Raw genomic sequence first — 16,624 nt, 5'->3', positions numbered from 1 at the left:
AGGTAGCCTTCGATGGAAATTATAGGTCACGTGGCAACGGTCTCAGGGCGCCAAGGTCTCCGTCGGCTGATTTCGTTTGAAAGAGCGTCATCTTACTTACACACGAACCCAGAACCACAATGGTGCAGAACTCCACCTTGTTCGACAAAGAATCAGCCGTCATCGAAACTCGGTTCTCTGTCAGCTTCCCCACAGCGTGTTGAAGCGCACATGCCGACATCGCGAGAGAGTAACTCCATCATCAGTTCCGACATGGTCGCTCGTTCAGCGAAGTCAAAGGACGAAGAACCCAAACCAGCAAGTCTCGGAAGCTATGCGGTAGGTTCTAATCTATTGATGGTTTTTTTATCTACCTGCTATTGCTCACACATTGTCTAGAGAATTCTATCATATGGTGCCGCTCATGGGGGCATTTATATTATGATCCTAGGGCTAGTTTGTGCCATGGCCTCAGGAGTTGTACGTTATAGCAAACCTCGAGCTGCACTAAGGGCCAACTAACAAAACTTCAGGCTCTTCCCTTGATGAACATTGTCTTTGGCCAACTGGTGGGAACCTTCAATTCGTACTTTGTGCCGGGATCGGGTATTACAGAGCAAGCATTCAAGTCCTCAGTCAACCAAGATAGGTAAGCATCGCACTTTATCCCTCATAGTAGCGAAGAACTTACCATATTCTTTTAGCTTGTACATTGTGTATTTGTTCATCGGGAAGTTCTGTCTCACATACACGTCCATGGTAACTATGATTCTCTGTCGCCGTACCTCTGTCGTTACTAATACAGGACAGCTTTGTTTTCGATTGATCAGCCTCCGAGCCTCAGGGGCTTTGCGTCTAGAGTATACCCAAGCTCTCTTTTCTCTTCCAGTGAGCAAGCTGGACGAGATGTCAGTCGGAACTGTCACACATGCGATTACAGCGCTGTCAAATACGATCCAGCAAAGTGTTTCTGATCGACTCGCCATTCTGTTCCAGTCGCTTGCCTTGCTCATCGCAGCTTATGCAATTGCCTTCCGTTATTCCTGGGCACTAACGCTCGTCGTCAGTGCGGCAATTTTATTTGTGATCCTTGGATTTAGCCTGACAATGCCCTTTTTGGTAAAGGCACAGCAGGGTGTGGACCAGGCAGATGAGAAGCATGCTGCTCTCGCTTCAGAAGTATTTGGTTCTATTCGGACAGTGCTCGCCCTGGGTGCTGAGCAACCACTCTTCAAAAAGTATACACGGTGGGTCGAGGAATCACGAAAACGTGGCCTGGGTATGTCTTTGGTCAGTGGACTTCACCTTGGAATGCTCTTCTTTGCCATGTATGTCAGCTTCTCTCTTGCCTTCTGGTTTGGATTGAAGCTGTATCGCGAAGGCCACATTGCCAATATTAACACCGTGATCACGTATGATTATCCCATCTTTTGAATACTGGTGATGATGTGTCTTGACAATTGTTTAGGGTATTCTTTTCCGTGCTCCTGGTGGTCACTATCTTGGGAGGCATTGCGGGGCCATTGATGGCTATCACGAAGGCCATAGGTGCATCAGGTGCATTTTTCGGTGTCATCGATTCAAAGCGGGAGAGTGTGCCTGGAATTCGAGATTCGGAGTTATCCCATGCTGATATAGTGTTTCAAAACGTGATGTTTGCCTATCCCACACGAAAAGAGATGACCGTGCTCAAGGGATTCAATGCACGATTTGAACGAAATAAAACCACCGCCCTGGTTGGATCCTCCGGTTCGGGGAAAAGCACTATTGTAGCTTTGATCGAGCGATGGTATCAACTTCAGTCCGAAGAAGCAGACGGACAATCGTCTACACCGGGTCAAATCTGCGTGGGAGCTCACAACATCAATGACTTGGACGTGAAGTGGTGGCGATCCCAGATTGGACTTGTTCAGCAAGAGCCGTTCTTGTTTAATGACACAATATACAATAACGTTGCATTTGGTTTGATCGGATCACAGTGGGAGGATGATACAGATTCCATGAAGATGGAGCTCATCACCGAAGCCTGCAAGCAAGCCTTTGCAGATGAATTTATCGACCGTCTTCCCATGGTATTGTTTCACCTTTTCGCTGCCTTTTTAGTTACCCACATTTATCTGATTATTCTATTTATAGGGTTACTCAACTATTGTCGGGGAAGGTGGAATCGCATTGAGTGGAGGACAGCGCCAAAGAATTGCCATCGCGCGAAGCATCGTCAACCAACCCCAGATTCTCGTTCTTGATGAAGCAACCAGCTCGATAGATGTTCAAGGAGAAAAGATTGTGCAAGCAGCTCTCGATCGCGTGTCCAAGGATCGCACTACAATTATGATCGCTCATCGCTTGTCCACTGTCCGCCGCGCGGACAAGATCATCGTCATGAAAGACGGCAAAGATATTGAAGAAGGTTCTCACGAAGAGTTACTACTCAAAGAAGGAGTATATCATAGCTTGGTTCATGCGCAACAACTGGAGCCACTGACAGATATGATGGAAGCCGATGTTCCGGGTTCAATTTCTCCGCAGAAAGAAGCAGCCATGCCTGAAGATTACACCAACAAAGAAGGGAGCGATCAAGATTGCCAGGATACACCCGAGCCTGAAAAGAACTTTGGCTTTTTTCATAGCTTCGGGGTGCTCATTTATGAAAATCGTAGCCATTGGATGCTATATGCACTGACGCTGATCGGGGCTGTAGGGGCAGGCTGTAAGAATGCACCATCCTCTCCGATAAATTTCCAGATATAAGCTTACATATTCCAATAGCCGGATTTTCCCTACAAAGTTGGCTGTTTGCCAAACTTGTAGAGGTTTTCCAGTTCACTGGCCAGAAGCTTGTGGATGCTGCAAACTTCTGGGCATTGATGTTTTTCATCCTCGCCCTTGCCATGGCTGCTTTCTATTTTATGCTAGGATTTGCGTCAAATTCAATATCACAGGTGAGTACAAACGCCCACAGACTTCAAGCAAGGCTAAAATGTTCAGTTTGTCGTCTCCGCTGCTCGGATGGATTATTTCTACAACCTCTTATCCAAACCCGTGTCGTACTATGATGGCGAGAATAATTCCTCGGGTAGTCTGGTGTCCAGACTCTCCACTGATTCAAAACAGTTGCAGGAGATGTTTGGTCCTACTGGTGTTTTTCCTCTCATCTCGATCTTCAACATAGTGGGATGCGTCGCAATCTCCTTCGCCTTCGGATGGAAACTGGCGGCTGTCACATTTTTTGCCGCTATGCCATTCATATTCCTATCTGCCTTTATGCGTATTCGATACGAGATCAAATTCGAGGCCTTAAATGCGGCAGTCTATGCCGATAGCTCCAAGTTTGCAACCGAGGCAGTCGGGGCCTTCCGAACGGTCACTGCTTTGACTATGGAAGACTCAATTTTGAAAAGATATTCAACCCTGCTGAAGGATCAGCGTCAAAAGGCTATCCGGAAGGCATGGTACGCAACGTTGATATTTGCGTTTTCCGACAGTGTTGAACTATGCGCCATGGCGCTTGCCTTCTGGTACGGCGGCCAGCTCCTCGCATCCCACGAATATGATCCAGTTGTATTTTTCGTGGTCTACGTTGCCATTATTCAAGGCGGACAATCTGCTGGCCAGTTCTTCAGTTTTGGTCCAAATATTGCACAGGCTAAGGCATCTGCCAATCGCATATTGGCTGCGCGACTACCTGCCACGGGACAGATTCAGCATGTCCCGACGGGGCCGCTCTCTTCGGGGGATACCTCAAGTTCCTCGGTTGAACTCAAAAATGTCTCTTTCCAGTATTCTTCTCGCGAGGTACCAACGTTCGTTAATCTAAATCTCTCTATCGAGAGTGGTCAATTCGTAGCATTTGTCGGGCCTTCAGGCTGTGGAAAATCCACGCTTGTCTCGCTACTCGAGCGCTTCTATGACTGCACTCAGGGAACAATCCTATTTGGTGGTCGAGACATTCGTTCCATTGAAATGTCCTCTTACAGAAGTGCCTTGTCGCTCGTCTCCCAGGAGCCGAAACTCTTCGAAGGAACCATACGTGAGAATCTCCTTCTTGGTCTGGAAGCCCCTAATAACCCTACTACCGAGGATCAAATGATTCAAGCATGCAAGGACGCCGAGATTTACGACTTCATAGTGTCGCTACCAGATGGCTTCTTGACAGAACTTGGCGTCAACGCTCAGACCTCGATGAGTGGTGGGCAAAAACAGCGTATTTGCATTGCGCGGGCCCTAATCCGAAAACCGCAACTTCTCCTTCTTGATGAGGCTACATCCAGTTTGGACTCTCAGTCAGAAAGTCTTGTACAAGGGGCTATGGAGAGACTGGCCAGCAAGCGAGACATGACTATTATTGCTGTTGCGCACAGACTAGCAACGATTCAAAAAGCGGATGCAATTTTTGTTTTTGGAGAAGGGGCGGCAGGGCAGGGATCGAGGATTATTGAATATGGGACACATCATGAGTTGTTGCGCAGAAAGGGGGCTTATTGGTTGATGGTATATTTTCCTGCCCTGCCCTATCAATTTCTTATAACTAACGAGATTATAGTGTCAAGCGCAAGCTCTAGACCGGTGATGGATGCTTTCAAGCACGCTTTTATTACCTTCTCCTATGTCATACTTATCTATGGAGTATTCTGTATATTTCCAAAAAATAGTGCAAAACACGCTGATTCCTCGGCTTGCCCTTCCACCTAAAATACCGAGAAAGGTGAAAATGCCTACATACATATATTTAGGGTAAGAGTGGCGAGTCTAATAATGATACACATCCTACCACGACTGCTCGGCCGAGAAGAGACCGCTTATTTACTCCAGTAACAACTACCGTATCTTTCAAATGAATACAATCAAGTAAGAAAAGGCGTGAGCCACATACTGGTACATATGTGAGCAATATTAATTATTGGGTATTGGTATCATAAGCAAAAAAGAAGCGGGGGGTAGACGTGACTCATTGAATCGGGACATTATCGCCCTATAGGGATACGGGCGACTAAGTACAGAGTACATACGGAGTACTTCATAATCAGATCGACATGAGGTCTCCTCGTTTGGGATCGTCGTATTTTGGGTCGGGTATCTCCGATAAAGTGGATAGATCTATTGTCGATCTCTTCGAGATCATGCACACCTTTTATGCAAATCCCCACTTCCAATTCAGCTGAACTCTCACGTTCCAAAATTGACAGTTGTTTTTTATTTTCGATTACAACGCTTTGTTGGTCTCATCTATGGCCACATTCCCCAGCTCCTGGTTACATAGATCTCCCCTTATCTATATATGCTTTGACCCCCAGTGGTCATTATCGTCGGCCTATGTCCCTGTACTCGATACGGAGTACCTGGATGGGTCTTCACCAAACACCCTGTGATATTGAGAATATCTCGTATGCTAATTATCTCGCGCCAAGAGGCTAATGGCGCCAAGGAACTTTAAATTCATGCCGAAACGAGAACTCGCAAACGGAGCCCTGGAGATTCCACCTCGACCAGCAAGCATCAAATATACAATATCAATATCATCAGTAACATAACAAGTACATACGACCATAGGGTGTGGAAAACAGGGCTTCCCGTCCGCTCAGCCGTACTTAAGCCACACGCCGGTGAGTTAGTAGTTGGGTGGGTGACCACCAGCGAATCTTCACTGTTGTATGTTTTTGTGTTTTTATTGTTTTATTTTCTCGCGAATCTGTGTTTGTAAGGTCTTCCACGCTGAGAATAATAGTAGAGGGGTTGTGTCGAAGGTGCGCGGGAGTGAGAATCCTCTAGGCAAATAGTAACTATAAAGCTCTAATTATTTCAGTTACGGCTCAAGTATACATTGCATCTAAAACGGCAAAACCACAAAATCAAACCACCTCAAACCGCAATTGAGCCGAGTTTGGGACGAGTTCCAGGTTTGATTTGAACAGTTGTAACAACGTAAGTCAAGGATATATAAGACCACAATATACACAATGATTGATATAGGTCTTGAATTTAGAACCGAAATGTCTAATAGTTTCATGTGACATTTACCTAGAGCTCCTGGTTTATCAAGTAGTCAGCTAGACCCTCAACAACTAGACTTGCTTCCTGCCCCTGAACAGGGCTCTCATATAATGCCACAAGTATAGCCTGACGAGTTTTCACAAGGACAGCCCCATTTGCACCCTAGATCGAATCATTGAATCAGTTACATGAACAGTAAGATAACTGATAATGCATTTGCTGTCTGCTCGGGCCCCTACCTTCTTCAGGTTTATTGTGCGAGGGTCTGCTTGAAGGCAGAAATATTTTTCCCCGCCCAGGATACATCCGCTAGCCTTCGCGTGGTCAATATTTTGGTATATAACTGCCACAACCTTTTGCTCCGAAGATGATAGCTGTGGAAACTGATTAGTTCAGGCGGCCCAATTGAAATGGTATCAAAAGTTGAATTCTCACCTGAAATCCGTCGCTGGTTGCCAAAACATCACTATTCTGACCGACTATGGCGGCCTTTGTCACTTTGCCGGAATTAATCAGGCTATCAACGTAGCCTGGCTAGATGTTAGCAAATTATCTAGAATAGACTAGGCACTAGGGCTTGATATACTTTGCCAAGACGCCATTTCTGGTAGAAATTGGAAGTATATGGAATAATTGTTTTATAGGTGACTATGTTCTTCTGATCGGAAGGGAATAAGGTCCCTCTTATACCTGTGGCCGAACACACCTAACCTTAATAGACACCTTGACCCACATGTATTCGCCTGCAGTAGGTAAGATTGATCTCCAGAGTGACTTTCCGCAATGGACTTCGCTAAGTTGTCGATCGGAGATTCATCCAGAAAGTATGATTTCTGCCCGCATGTTGGATGTGATATACACAAACTTAACTTCCTCGATGTCCATACCCGGCGCACGAATCAAAGCCCCGAAAGTACAGACAATCAAAAATAGATAAATAGACCTGTAGTATCTGGTTTAGTACCTTTTGTACTTGAGCAATTTATTTTAAAACTTCAAATTCGCCTTCACCCTAACCCCCCAAATATTCAGGTTCCTATGGCGGAATATTCCAGATGGACAATTTGGTTTGAATCAATCTCGCTACGTTTCAGTAGAAAAATGCATTTGAAATTACTACTACGGAGTACCTAAAGCCAGGTTGATCCGCTAGCTGAGCCACTCGTTTGTAAAATATAATATATAGTCCAGGGATGCTAACCAACTCAACTCGGGTTATCTAGCAAAATTTCCTCGCCACTTAAAAAGAAAAACAGATTGAGTACTCTGTAGATCAGTGTGACTTACTCCGTACAACGTACATAGGATCTGGATTTTTTTTAAAAAAAAAAAAAAAAAAAAAACATACAACAGTGAGGATTCGCTGGTGGTCACCCACCCAACTACTAACTCACCGGCGTGTGGCTTAAGTACGGCTGAGCGGACGGGAAGCCCTGTTTTCCACACCCTATGGTCGTATGTATCAGTTTACGTGTGAGGAGAAATCATAACATGTAGAGTTTTAGTTGGTGGTAGAGATGTGGAATGGCGAGAAAGCCGAGTGTGATATGGGACAAGCATGGCCACTGTGGCGGATAAGTCTGGAGCAAAAGACTAATTACTTTATATGGATCTGACTCAACTATCGTACATTTCTAATCAGGGAGGCTTAATGTAAATGATTGATCCTAACCTATGTAGTGATAAGACTAATCTAGAGGGTGGATTAGCTAACGCTACTATGTTGAGGCTGATCTAGCTCGAAATTTAGAAATTGAAGAGAGGAGAATTTGATGTTGGAAATATTTAAGTCGGACAAACATTCTAGTGGTGAAGTCAGGACGTATATAATTTGAATCATGGTTTGAAATTGTTCAGTTATCAAGCGGCCGAGTCTAGTGGCGATATATCATGCACTCGCTATACACCATACATTTAGTTTAGATTATACACTAGACCTCTAAGAGCTATACCCGTGGTAGGCTTATTATTATAGCCGTAGAATAATGTGGACTTTAGAGTTATACACACTGCTGGCTTGCTAAACAGAAGGAGATCGGGTTATGAGTAAATAAAGGGTTGTATATATATACTTCTATAGAGTAATAAAAGTTATTTAGACTTATTTAACATCTAACTGGTATATAAAATAGTCAAATAGCCATATTGGATAATTAATAGCAAAAGGGAAAGAAGATTATATTCATTAAAAGGCCCTGTGGCAAGTACTACCTTACTAGATTCGACGTGGGACTCTCTTAGGCCTGCCCTAATTATGACTCTGGCATTATACATTAAGTTCGAGCTTCTCGGAGTCCCCTATGACATTCATACGGACAAGAACAACTATAGCTAGAAGAGTAGCAAGAACCCTTACTACAGCGCCGCCATAGATCATAGCACCAGACGGAGCTCCCCATAAAGGCAGATTCGCGCCGCTATTGCCGATGATGACGAAGACGACGACGACGAGCTTTGATGTCGCCCGCTTTCCAAACAGTCAAAAGATCCTTGTTTACTGACCCCAAACAGGTTCACAGAATATTCGATCAATTCGCCGCGAGGGGAACAAGAAGAGGGGTTACCACATTTCTTAAACGCTCTATTTTAAGCATTTATCTACATCCACTAACCTTCTCGAACATCCTGGCTTATACTGGTTGATACTCGAGTATATCACTCCTTCGATTCTTCTGTTTTCTGTGTTCTGCTTACAATTGTTCTATGCAACTGATACGTTTAAGTGCTAGATAGAATGGCCTTCAGTTGCATTCAGCCTTTCTATGTCCCTCCAAATGCTTTCCACAGATCCTCTCCCCCTAATGTATTTTTTCATCATTTCAAAGCCCTCTAACCCGATGTACTACTGCGTACTGCATGTCACAAATCATTCGCATTTAGGATCTTAGGAGGTTTCATAGCTGCCGGTGCTGACAACAATAACTTTGATAGAAACGAGAGACTTGCGCAAATGGGAACTTAGCCTATCTGATATCATGTCATCTGGATGAGATACATCAGTGATCACAAGGATAAGCTATCGAGATTAAAAAGGCCAAGGTATACCACATTTGATCTACTCCAACAACGCGGATTCAAGAGATGGTAGCCAAGCTCAATAGCATCAACCAATACATTAAGTGCCGCCCCGATGGAAGACATCCGGTAAGTATTCTTGCTTAAGTAGTGAGCCTTCTTCTAGCCCTTTTGCACCATGAAACCAATGACCGCTTAGACTAAGGGTTATTAACCGATAACTGCATAGGGAAATTAGCCCTAAGTGACTAGTGATGTCCTATGTATTTTTGCTCCGAACGTTAATTGGTACGCCCAAGAGATTCCATTCACCTCGACCAACAAGCATCAGCTACACAATATGGTCCTTCGCCATACACAAACTGATACATACGACCATAGGGTGTGGAAAACAGGGCTTCCCGTCCGCTCAGCCGTACTTAAGCCACACGCCGGTGAGTTAGTAGTTGGGTGGGTGACCACCAGCGAATCCTCACTGTTGTATGTTTTTGCTTTTGTTTTTTGTCTATGGTCGAGTACGATGGTGAAATACAGGGTATTGAAACCCGACAAATCTACGGACCGCCATGATGGCTCGCTCCATATAAATTGCATACATTGTTTGATTAGTTTTGCCCTAGATTGGGAAAAGAGCAGATTCTGGTTAGAGTCATTTATATCTCATGCATAACGTATGTTGTATTATCTTTACTAATTTCTTACAGGCGCTTTTCAAAAAAGCCAAGAGCTAATATATGGTCTCAAACTTTCGGTAAAATGAAGATTAGCGTAAAAAGTTGGACGCCATTTATTTAGCATATTTGGCTTTTCGACTATGATAGCCCAGTCTAATAGAAATGCATTAGATAGGTCGTTACAAATATATTCAACGACACGAGGGGAAAACAGAGACAGAAGTGAGATTGTGATCGAGCAAAACTAAAGATACACTGCGTCACACGGTAGATGGCAGAATTCGCATTTTATTCAACAATGCGAGCCCTTTTGATAATATCCTGTACGACCGCAATAATACTCCTGTAATTTGCATCGTATTTGTCGGAAAATTTGACAAGGAAGGAATGTGCGACGGTAAGGCCATGTGATGGACGCCCTGGCCATGTAGCTGAATCTTTATCGACTGTCTATAAACAATATTAGTGCGTGAGATCTCATATAAACAGGCATTGGCTTACGATAAAAGAAAGTAAGGGAAGGAAACGTGGGCTGTATGAAGTTGGCTCAAGTTCATAGAAGCAGTGTATCTTTTCAATATTCCCCTTGTCTTTGACAAAAGGCACCTTGAGAAATTCTTCATCGAGCTTGGTCAGGACACCCGAATCTATCTCAAGAACAGACCTTATATCACTGGAAGCTGGCAGCCACCACCACTTAGAAGCGTTCGCCAACCTCGTGCCTTTATGTGGAGTCCCGAGAAAGATCAAGCCAATGATTGATTCATAGAGATGTGAATATTGGGCATCAGTAGAAGCAATTATAACGGCCTTCGAAGAAGAGTCAGAAAGACATATGTGCATAGAAATGAGCGCCAGATCACCTACCTGTTTGATGACCAACCCACCAAAACTGTGCCCAATTAAGATGGTAGGGGTATTTTTCTCATTCTAGATTTAAATGAGTTTACCTCCCAGCTGTGATGATGTGGATCGAGCAACACACCTTTGCCATCAATTCTTTGAGGAGCAATAACGCCTGAATCTCTATCTCAGTTGCTGGGGTAGTGCGAAGGTTAACCAGGTACTTTGCTAAAAACTGAAGACAGCGTAAACTGCTTATGAATAACGCTGATAGTATCGCTAGGAATCGCAGTGATGGGACAATTAACCCAAGCACAATAAGGCATGTAGAGATGACAAGCCAGAATTTGAATGGGGCTTTGTAAACCAACGAAGAATAGTTTTCGCGTTCGAGAGTCGGTCCAAATGAATAAATTCTGGCATTGGAAATATCAGATGGCAGCAAATCAGCCAGCCAAGAGACCCCATTTTTCATCCAGGTGTATTTTGGATGGGCCCAGAGACCTTGTACCGCGACGATGCTTGGAGAAATATTTAGCTGTTATTTCCCAGTTCGCATACCAAGACCAAACTCACTTTACTACTGGTTTATGAGGCGTGGAACACGAATTTAAGTGGTAGGAACTCATTGATTCCTATATGTATGGCATCCGAGGTCACGAAGGTGGTTGTAGAGACCTCAGAAAAGCCAGATCTGATCGGCCCGGTAAAGCGTAGTCAGTAAAGCGTAGTAAGCCCCTACCGCCCAATTATTTCAGGCCTAGTTTTCTATTGCAGTACTCAGTGGACCTATCACTTCCAAATTTAAGGTGGTGGCTTTGCCATAATCATGTGATACATTGGGCAGCTGTTGGGTAAATCTCACTAAAACCAGTCCACATTCACTTTGTCAGGAATAAAGTATAACTCTAGACTTCACGAAGGATGGCTATCATTAATATCCCGAGTGCTTGAAACTGACTTTGTTTAATAAAGGATCCTCTACTCATCATGTCAGCAACCGTCCTATGTCCCTCCTGGACCCCGGCATTGGCGAGGCAGCCGGATCTTGACACGAACCTTTTCAGAAAGCTCAAGACAGTGGAAAAATACTACAATTTTGCCGGGTTTCCAGGCAACTTTCATTCTTTGTCACAGCTCAAGATATATCGGAGAGATATCATTCGCGTTGATGACCTCGGTCTCCACCTGATTTGGAACGAAAGCCCTGTTTCCACCCATTTTATCATGCCTCTACCCGGAGTCTACGCAAACAATGATGGAACCCCCAAATGGAAGTGGGCGGAGCTGACACCGCACTCCCGGGCTCTCATTTATTCCTACTCGAAGCTTATCCAAAGTCAGCTAGATTTCAGCATTGCGCTAGAGAATTCCCTCCTCGACGAGCCTTTCACCCAGGATGGGGGATGGCAAAATTGGCAACATTTTATTGAATATGCGCGACAGAATTATCAGAACATGCCCACCAGCGTCGAAAGCCGATTTCGGTTCGGCGATCTGCGCCTAAACCGACTGAATTGGATTTTCTGGTTCACTTATTTAGGGAGCCATTATTACCATACAAGGGCTCCTATTCTGTCATTCTGGCATGGTTATGGCAAGTGGGTTATCATTGGTTTTGCGTACATATCGACAATGCTTACCGCTATGCAAGTCGCTATAGCGGCGAGTATATTTCCTACTTGGTTGACACTTGTATTTAAATGGGTCTCTTATATGGTGGTCTGCTTCATCGTCCTACAGATTCCTTTTGTTTGTTTCTTCTTCTTTTGCCTTGGGATCATCAGAATATTTGGATGGCTCAGGAAGAAGTGAGGATGTAGATTTCAATCCGTTCAGGTCCACATTCACCTTCAACCGTCAATTTGACACAGCTATTGTGCCAGAACATAACTGCAAGAGGTAGTATTTATATAGGGTGCGAAGCCGAGATGGTTTGCTATTAATAGATCATCAAATCACAAACTCGTCATGCTCAGTAAATCCGCGTACTTCTGACTCCTTGTTATGAGCTAGTTTGAAGTCATCAACAGGATTTTCTGGGAAAACATGTGTTCTCCATTTTCTCACTAGGATTTTCTCAGCAAAGAAGAGAGATATTTGCAAGCTGGTCCGACCCGCCGTTTCTCCAACGCAGTACCAAGTCCAAAGCAGAGCGAGACAGGTGGTGCCTGCATAAACAAACCCAACCATTGGCCCAAGCCCAGCATCATAGTAGAGGTAAGGCGCGGTGAAAGAGATCAACCATGTGGTAAAATAAAAGACAACAATGCTCGTTGACATGATCTTATTTTGATTGACGCCAACTGCCATCTCTCGTGCGACAGTATAGGCCAAGGGACCCATGCCGAAGTTAAATCCAATGACAACAACAAATGAGAAGACAACAATCACGTATTGTGTTGCAGTTGTCAAGGGTTTTGTGCCGATACCTCCAATCACAAGGAAAGCCACTAGCATCATGCAGTTGGTAACCATAAGATTGACACGCCGGCGAGCCTTGTTACCAGTAATAACGGAAGCACCAACAGCAACGATTTGGACCACGTTAATGACGATCTGCACAAGGAATGGGTCTTGGACTCCGATTTCCTGCACAAACACCACACCATAGACGTAGAAAAATAGGATACCGCAAACTTGTTGGCTGAACATCGCACCTGCTGAAAACAAGACTTTTCTTCTCTCAACCGGATCTGTGACCAACGATTTCCACGAAGAAAACTCGGAGTGTTGCTCTTCAATACGCTTGGTGTTATCAGCTTGGGCCAGATCAGCAGTTGGGTCATAGTCAGCTTGACTCCGGTTGATCTTTCGAAAGCTCTGTTCGGCATCTTCCCGGCGATTCTTGAACATATACCAGGTGGGACTCTCCGGGATGAGTGGTAAGAGAGCGAACATAATTAATGGCAGCACAATAAGGCCACCCATGGGGATTTTGTATGACAGGGAATTATTATCGAGGTTTTCGGTGCCTTGGTTGATGCACGAGGCAACCAATTGTGACCAAGACTGAAGGAATTGGAACATCATCAGAGCTGGGCCACGGATTTCTGAGGGTGCAACTTCGCCAATGTATAGCAAGGATGTGACAGTGAATTGACCGACTCCGAGACCCATAAGAATGCGCCCAACGGTGACGATCGCTTCCACATAAATCGTATCCGCGACTTGGCAGATACCGCCGATCAAGATACAGAAAGAAGCCAGCCAAAATGTGGCTTTCCGGCCCCATCGATCATTGACAGGTGCAGCAATGATTGCACCTAGCAAATCCCCGATATAGATAGCCGAGGCGGTCACGGCCTGAAAAGAGGAGGACAATTCAAGGTCGCCACTTGTATTGCGTTGCGTTCCGTAGTCATCTTTGAATTGTTGCATTGCCAGGACGCCATTGAAGTAAGTATTATCGTAGCCGTAGCAAAGAGCACCAATTGCTGATACACCACAGTAGAAGATTGCCCACCCGTGGCGTTTCCAATCAAATTTCAAGAATTGAAACATATTGAATATGTATAATATCGTTAACAATGCATCTATCCAACAAAATATGGAAACTTAAAGTATGTTATATACTCCGAGGGCGGAGAAATAAAGGACAGGGGAGGGGGGTAGCGAGGGGGCGTGGGGGCAATATCTGGGGAAGCAATCTGGGGAAGAGGAGTAGATGCCAGAAAAGGAAAGGCCCGTGGGGGGTATGAAGTCACGGATTACCATAAAAGAATGTTCCGACCTGGCCAAGAATGTTTACAATCCTAAACTGGCTGTGATCAGCACGTATACGATCACTACGGACTTTCAATTTGACGCTTTAACGCGAAAGGCGTTTCACGGCCCAGAAGTTGGCTACAGGTCATTAGTATCTAGATTGATATGTACAAAGCCTTCTGCCAAGTCTCAAATACACTATTTCGCTTGAATTCGATCCCAAAAAGCCTTCAGAAATGCCGAGGCTTCATTGCCATTGGCAAATCCCCTGGTTTGGGGCTAACAACTCCTGTGTTTCTAGTTAGAAGTCCTGTTTGAAACCGTACATATGTCGAGATCCACGACTAGGAGGCTATGGCCCAACCGCAATGTTGTTTGATGTTCACCATTTTCTTCACGACAACCAAGCAGACTGCATGAAGGAGCGAAAGAGAAACAATTCAAGTTGAAACTTGGTTTTGAACTCACCTTCGTCAAGAATTGACTGAATGCAATGGATCCGAGATAAGCACGCATCTAGCAAGACTCCAGGGCTGCTTGGACGTGATAAGCAGACAATATCATCAGAGAATGTTCGTAAAAATTCTTGTAAAGGAACAATTGACAGACTATTATTCAGCATGCTTCCTCTATTTAGTATTGACAAAACCCAGTATGGATTTCCTGGCTCCTCGGGGATCGCTTGATAAACGCGGCCAAGAAAGTTGTAGTTCATGGTGAACTAAAATGGTGCTTTACTTGGCGTTATGGCAGCTGCTTGGGGGCGTCTTGATGACGGTTGCCCGCAATTGAACCTTTTTTATTGAAGTCATTAACAGTATCATCCTGATAGTGAGTCGGTACTCTCTGTACCGTCCATCATGACAGATCATTTTGGTTCACCTCCGGATGATTTTAATGGGATTATCGCACAAAAGCTTGAAAGCTGAGGGAATCTGCATTTTGAGTCGTTATTGAGGTTTATTGCAATCTGAACTCGACGGGATGTTGACAATAAATCCACTGTAGATAATTGACTGCGAGATAGTTAGTCACCTAACTACACGTTAACTATGTGCAGAATATAGGTGGATGTAGTGTGAAGTGGCTAATGATACAAGATTTGATATTTAATCACGTGATTACATCCGTACCTGGCTTATCGATAAGAGTGCCAAGCCATCAGCAACCCAAAACTTTTCCGCTCAATCGATATTTTTACCCCAAGTCATTCTGCCGATCATTCACTACAAAATGTTGAGAGAAGTGTAAGTTATGGCAATCCATCGAGATTGTCATCAGAATCTAATACCCTGCCCTACAGAAAAGCCAAGAACCCGCGCACTGCGCGTATCCTGAAAGCGCGGGAGCCGCAACTCATCGAACCTCCCAAGAAGACCCTGATTTTCCACGGCGCAAAATGCCCTCAGACACTGGACACCGTGCTGAAGACCTTCCATGCTTTGACAAAGCCTCACAACATTCTTTTCCACAAGAAGAACGAGAACTTGCACCCATATGAGAACTCGGAGAGTTTGGAATTCTTGGCGAACAAGAACGAGTGTGGACTCGTAGCATTCGGAAGCCACAACAAGAAACGACCCAACTGCGTTACATTGGCTCGTATTTACAACTCAGAGTTGCTCGACCTCGTCGAGATAATGCTACTCCCCCCCAGAGATGGTGAGACCATCCCGCCTATCAACGAACTTGTTATGGACGTCGGTCTCGGCCTGCGCCCTATGATGCTATTCTCGGGTAGTCCCTGGGACGATCCTACATCTACTGCGCACACTATCCTTAAGAGCACTCTTCTCGACATGTTCAAGGGCGAAGAGACGACCCAGGTCGACGTCGAGGGTCTGCAGTACGTGATGATGGTTGGTGCGGAGGAGCCCCAGGATGGTCTCTCGCCCGTCATTCACATGCGCTGGTACAGAGTCATCACCAAGCGCAGCGGTCACAAGCTTCCCCGCGTGGAGTTGCAGGAGGTCGGTCCCAAGTTCGACTTCAAGGTCGGCCGCACACGCCAGGCTGCTCCTGAGGTGCAGAAGGAGGCCATGAAGCAGGGCAAGCGTCCCAACGAGGAAGCCCGAACCAAGAAGAACATTACCATGGACTCTATGGGTGACAAGATTGGTCGTGTTCACCTTGGCAAGCAGGATCTGTCTGACATGCAGACCCGTAAGATGAAGGGTCTCAAGCGTCGGGCGGGTATGGAATCATCGGACGAGGAGGAGGAGCCATCTGCCGACATGATGGAGGAGGATATCATCTCATCTGATGAGGAGATGGAGGAGAAGGAGAGCCACAAGAAGGCACGGAAGAACTAAGATCGATTTGTATGATTTCTTTTGCTAAGGAGTTTGGGCCGGACGGGATTTCGTTTTCTGCGCCTGTATGAGCAGTCTTACGGCATATGAAAAGTTATTTTA

At 45.1% G+C, this 16,624-nt stretch overlaps 3 protein-coding genes across 3 annotated transcripts; 2 read left to right on the top strand and 1 right to left on the bottom strand.

Annotated features, from left to right (window-relative positions):
- Positions 1 to 210: 210 nt before the first annotated feature.
- On the top strand, positions 211 to 4,549 carry PGRI_089330 (ABC transporter ATP-binding protein; the record flags this gene model as incomplete). The annotated part of the gene is made up of 10 exons (XM_040796646.1): positions 211 to 318; positions 379 to 459; positions 513 to 628; positions 684 to 738; positions 790 to 1,391; positions 1,448 to 2,051; positions 2,116 to 2,689; positions 2,749 to 2,921; positions 2,968 to 4,470; positions 4,523 to 4,549. 10 exons carry the CDS (start codon positions 211 to 213, stop codon positions 4,547 to 4,549), a joined length of 3,843 nt encoding a protein of 1,280 aa, XP_040650076.1.
- Positions 4,550 to 12,455: 7,906 nt separating this feature from the next.
- PGRI_089320 (Major facilitator superfamily domain, general substrate transporter) lies at positions 12,456 to 14,006 on the bottom strand (the record flags this gene model as incomplete). The annotated part of the gene is made up of 1 exon (XM_040796645.1): positions 12,456 to 14,006. The coding sequence occupies one exon, from the start codon at positions 14,004 to 14,006 to the stop codon at positions 12,456 to 12,458; it is 1,551 nt and encodes a 516-aa protein (XP_040650075.1).
- Positions 14,007 to 15,443: 1,437 nt separating this feature from the next.
- On the top strand, positions 15,444 to 16,522 carry PGRI_089310 (rRNA-binding ribosome biosynthesis protein RPF2; the record flags this gene model as incomplete). The annotated part of the gene is made up of 2 exons (XM_040796644.1): positions 15,444 to 15,457; positions 15,514 to 16,522. 2 exons carry the CDS (start codon positions 15,444 to 15,446, stop codon positions 16,520 to 16,522), a joined length of 1,023 nt encoding a protein of 340 aa, XP_040650074.1.
- Between the last annotated feature and the right edge of the window lie 102 nt (positions 16,523 to 16,624).

This window comes from Penicillium griseofulvum (genome assembly GCF_001561935.1).
Source record: "Penicillium griseofulvum strain PG3 chromosome Unknown contig_12, whole genome shotgun sequence".
Classification (NCBI taxonomy): domain Eukaryota; kingdom Fungi; phylum Ascomycota; class Eurotiomycetes; order Eurotiales; family Aspergillaceae; genus Penicillium; species Penicillium griseofulvum.
The sequence above is the reverse complement of the archived record's forward strand: the minus strand, read 5'-3'. Positions and strand labels throughout refer to the sequence as shown.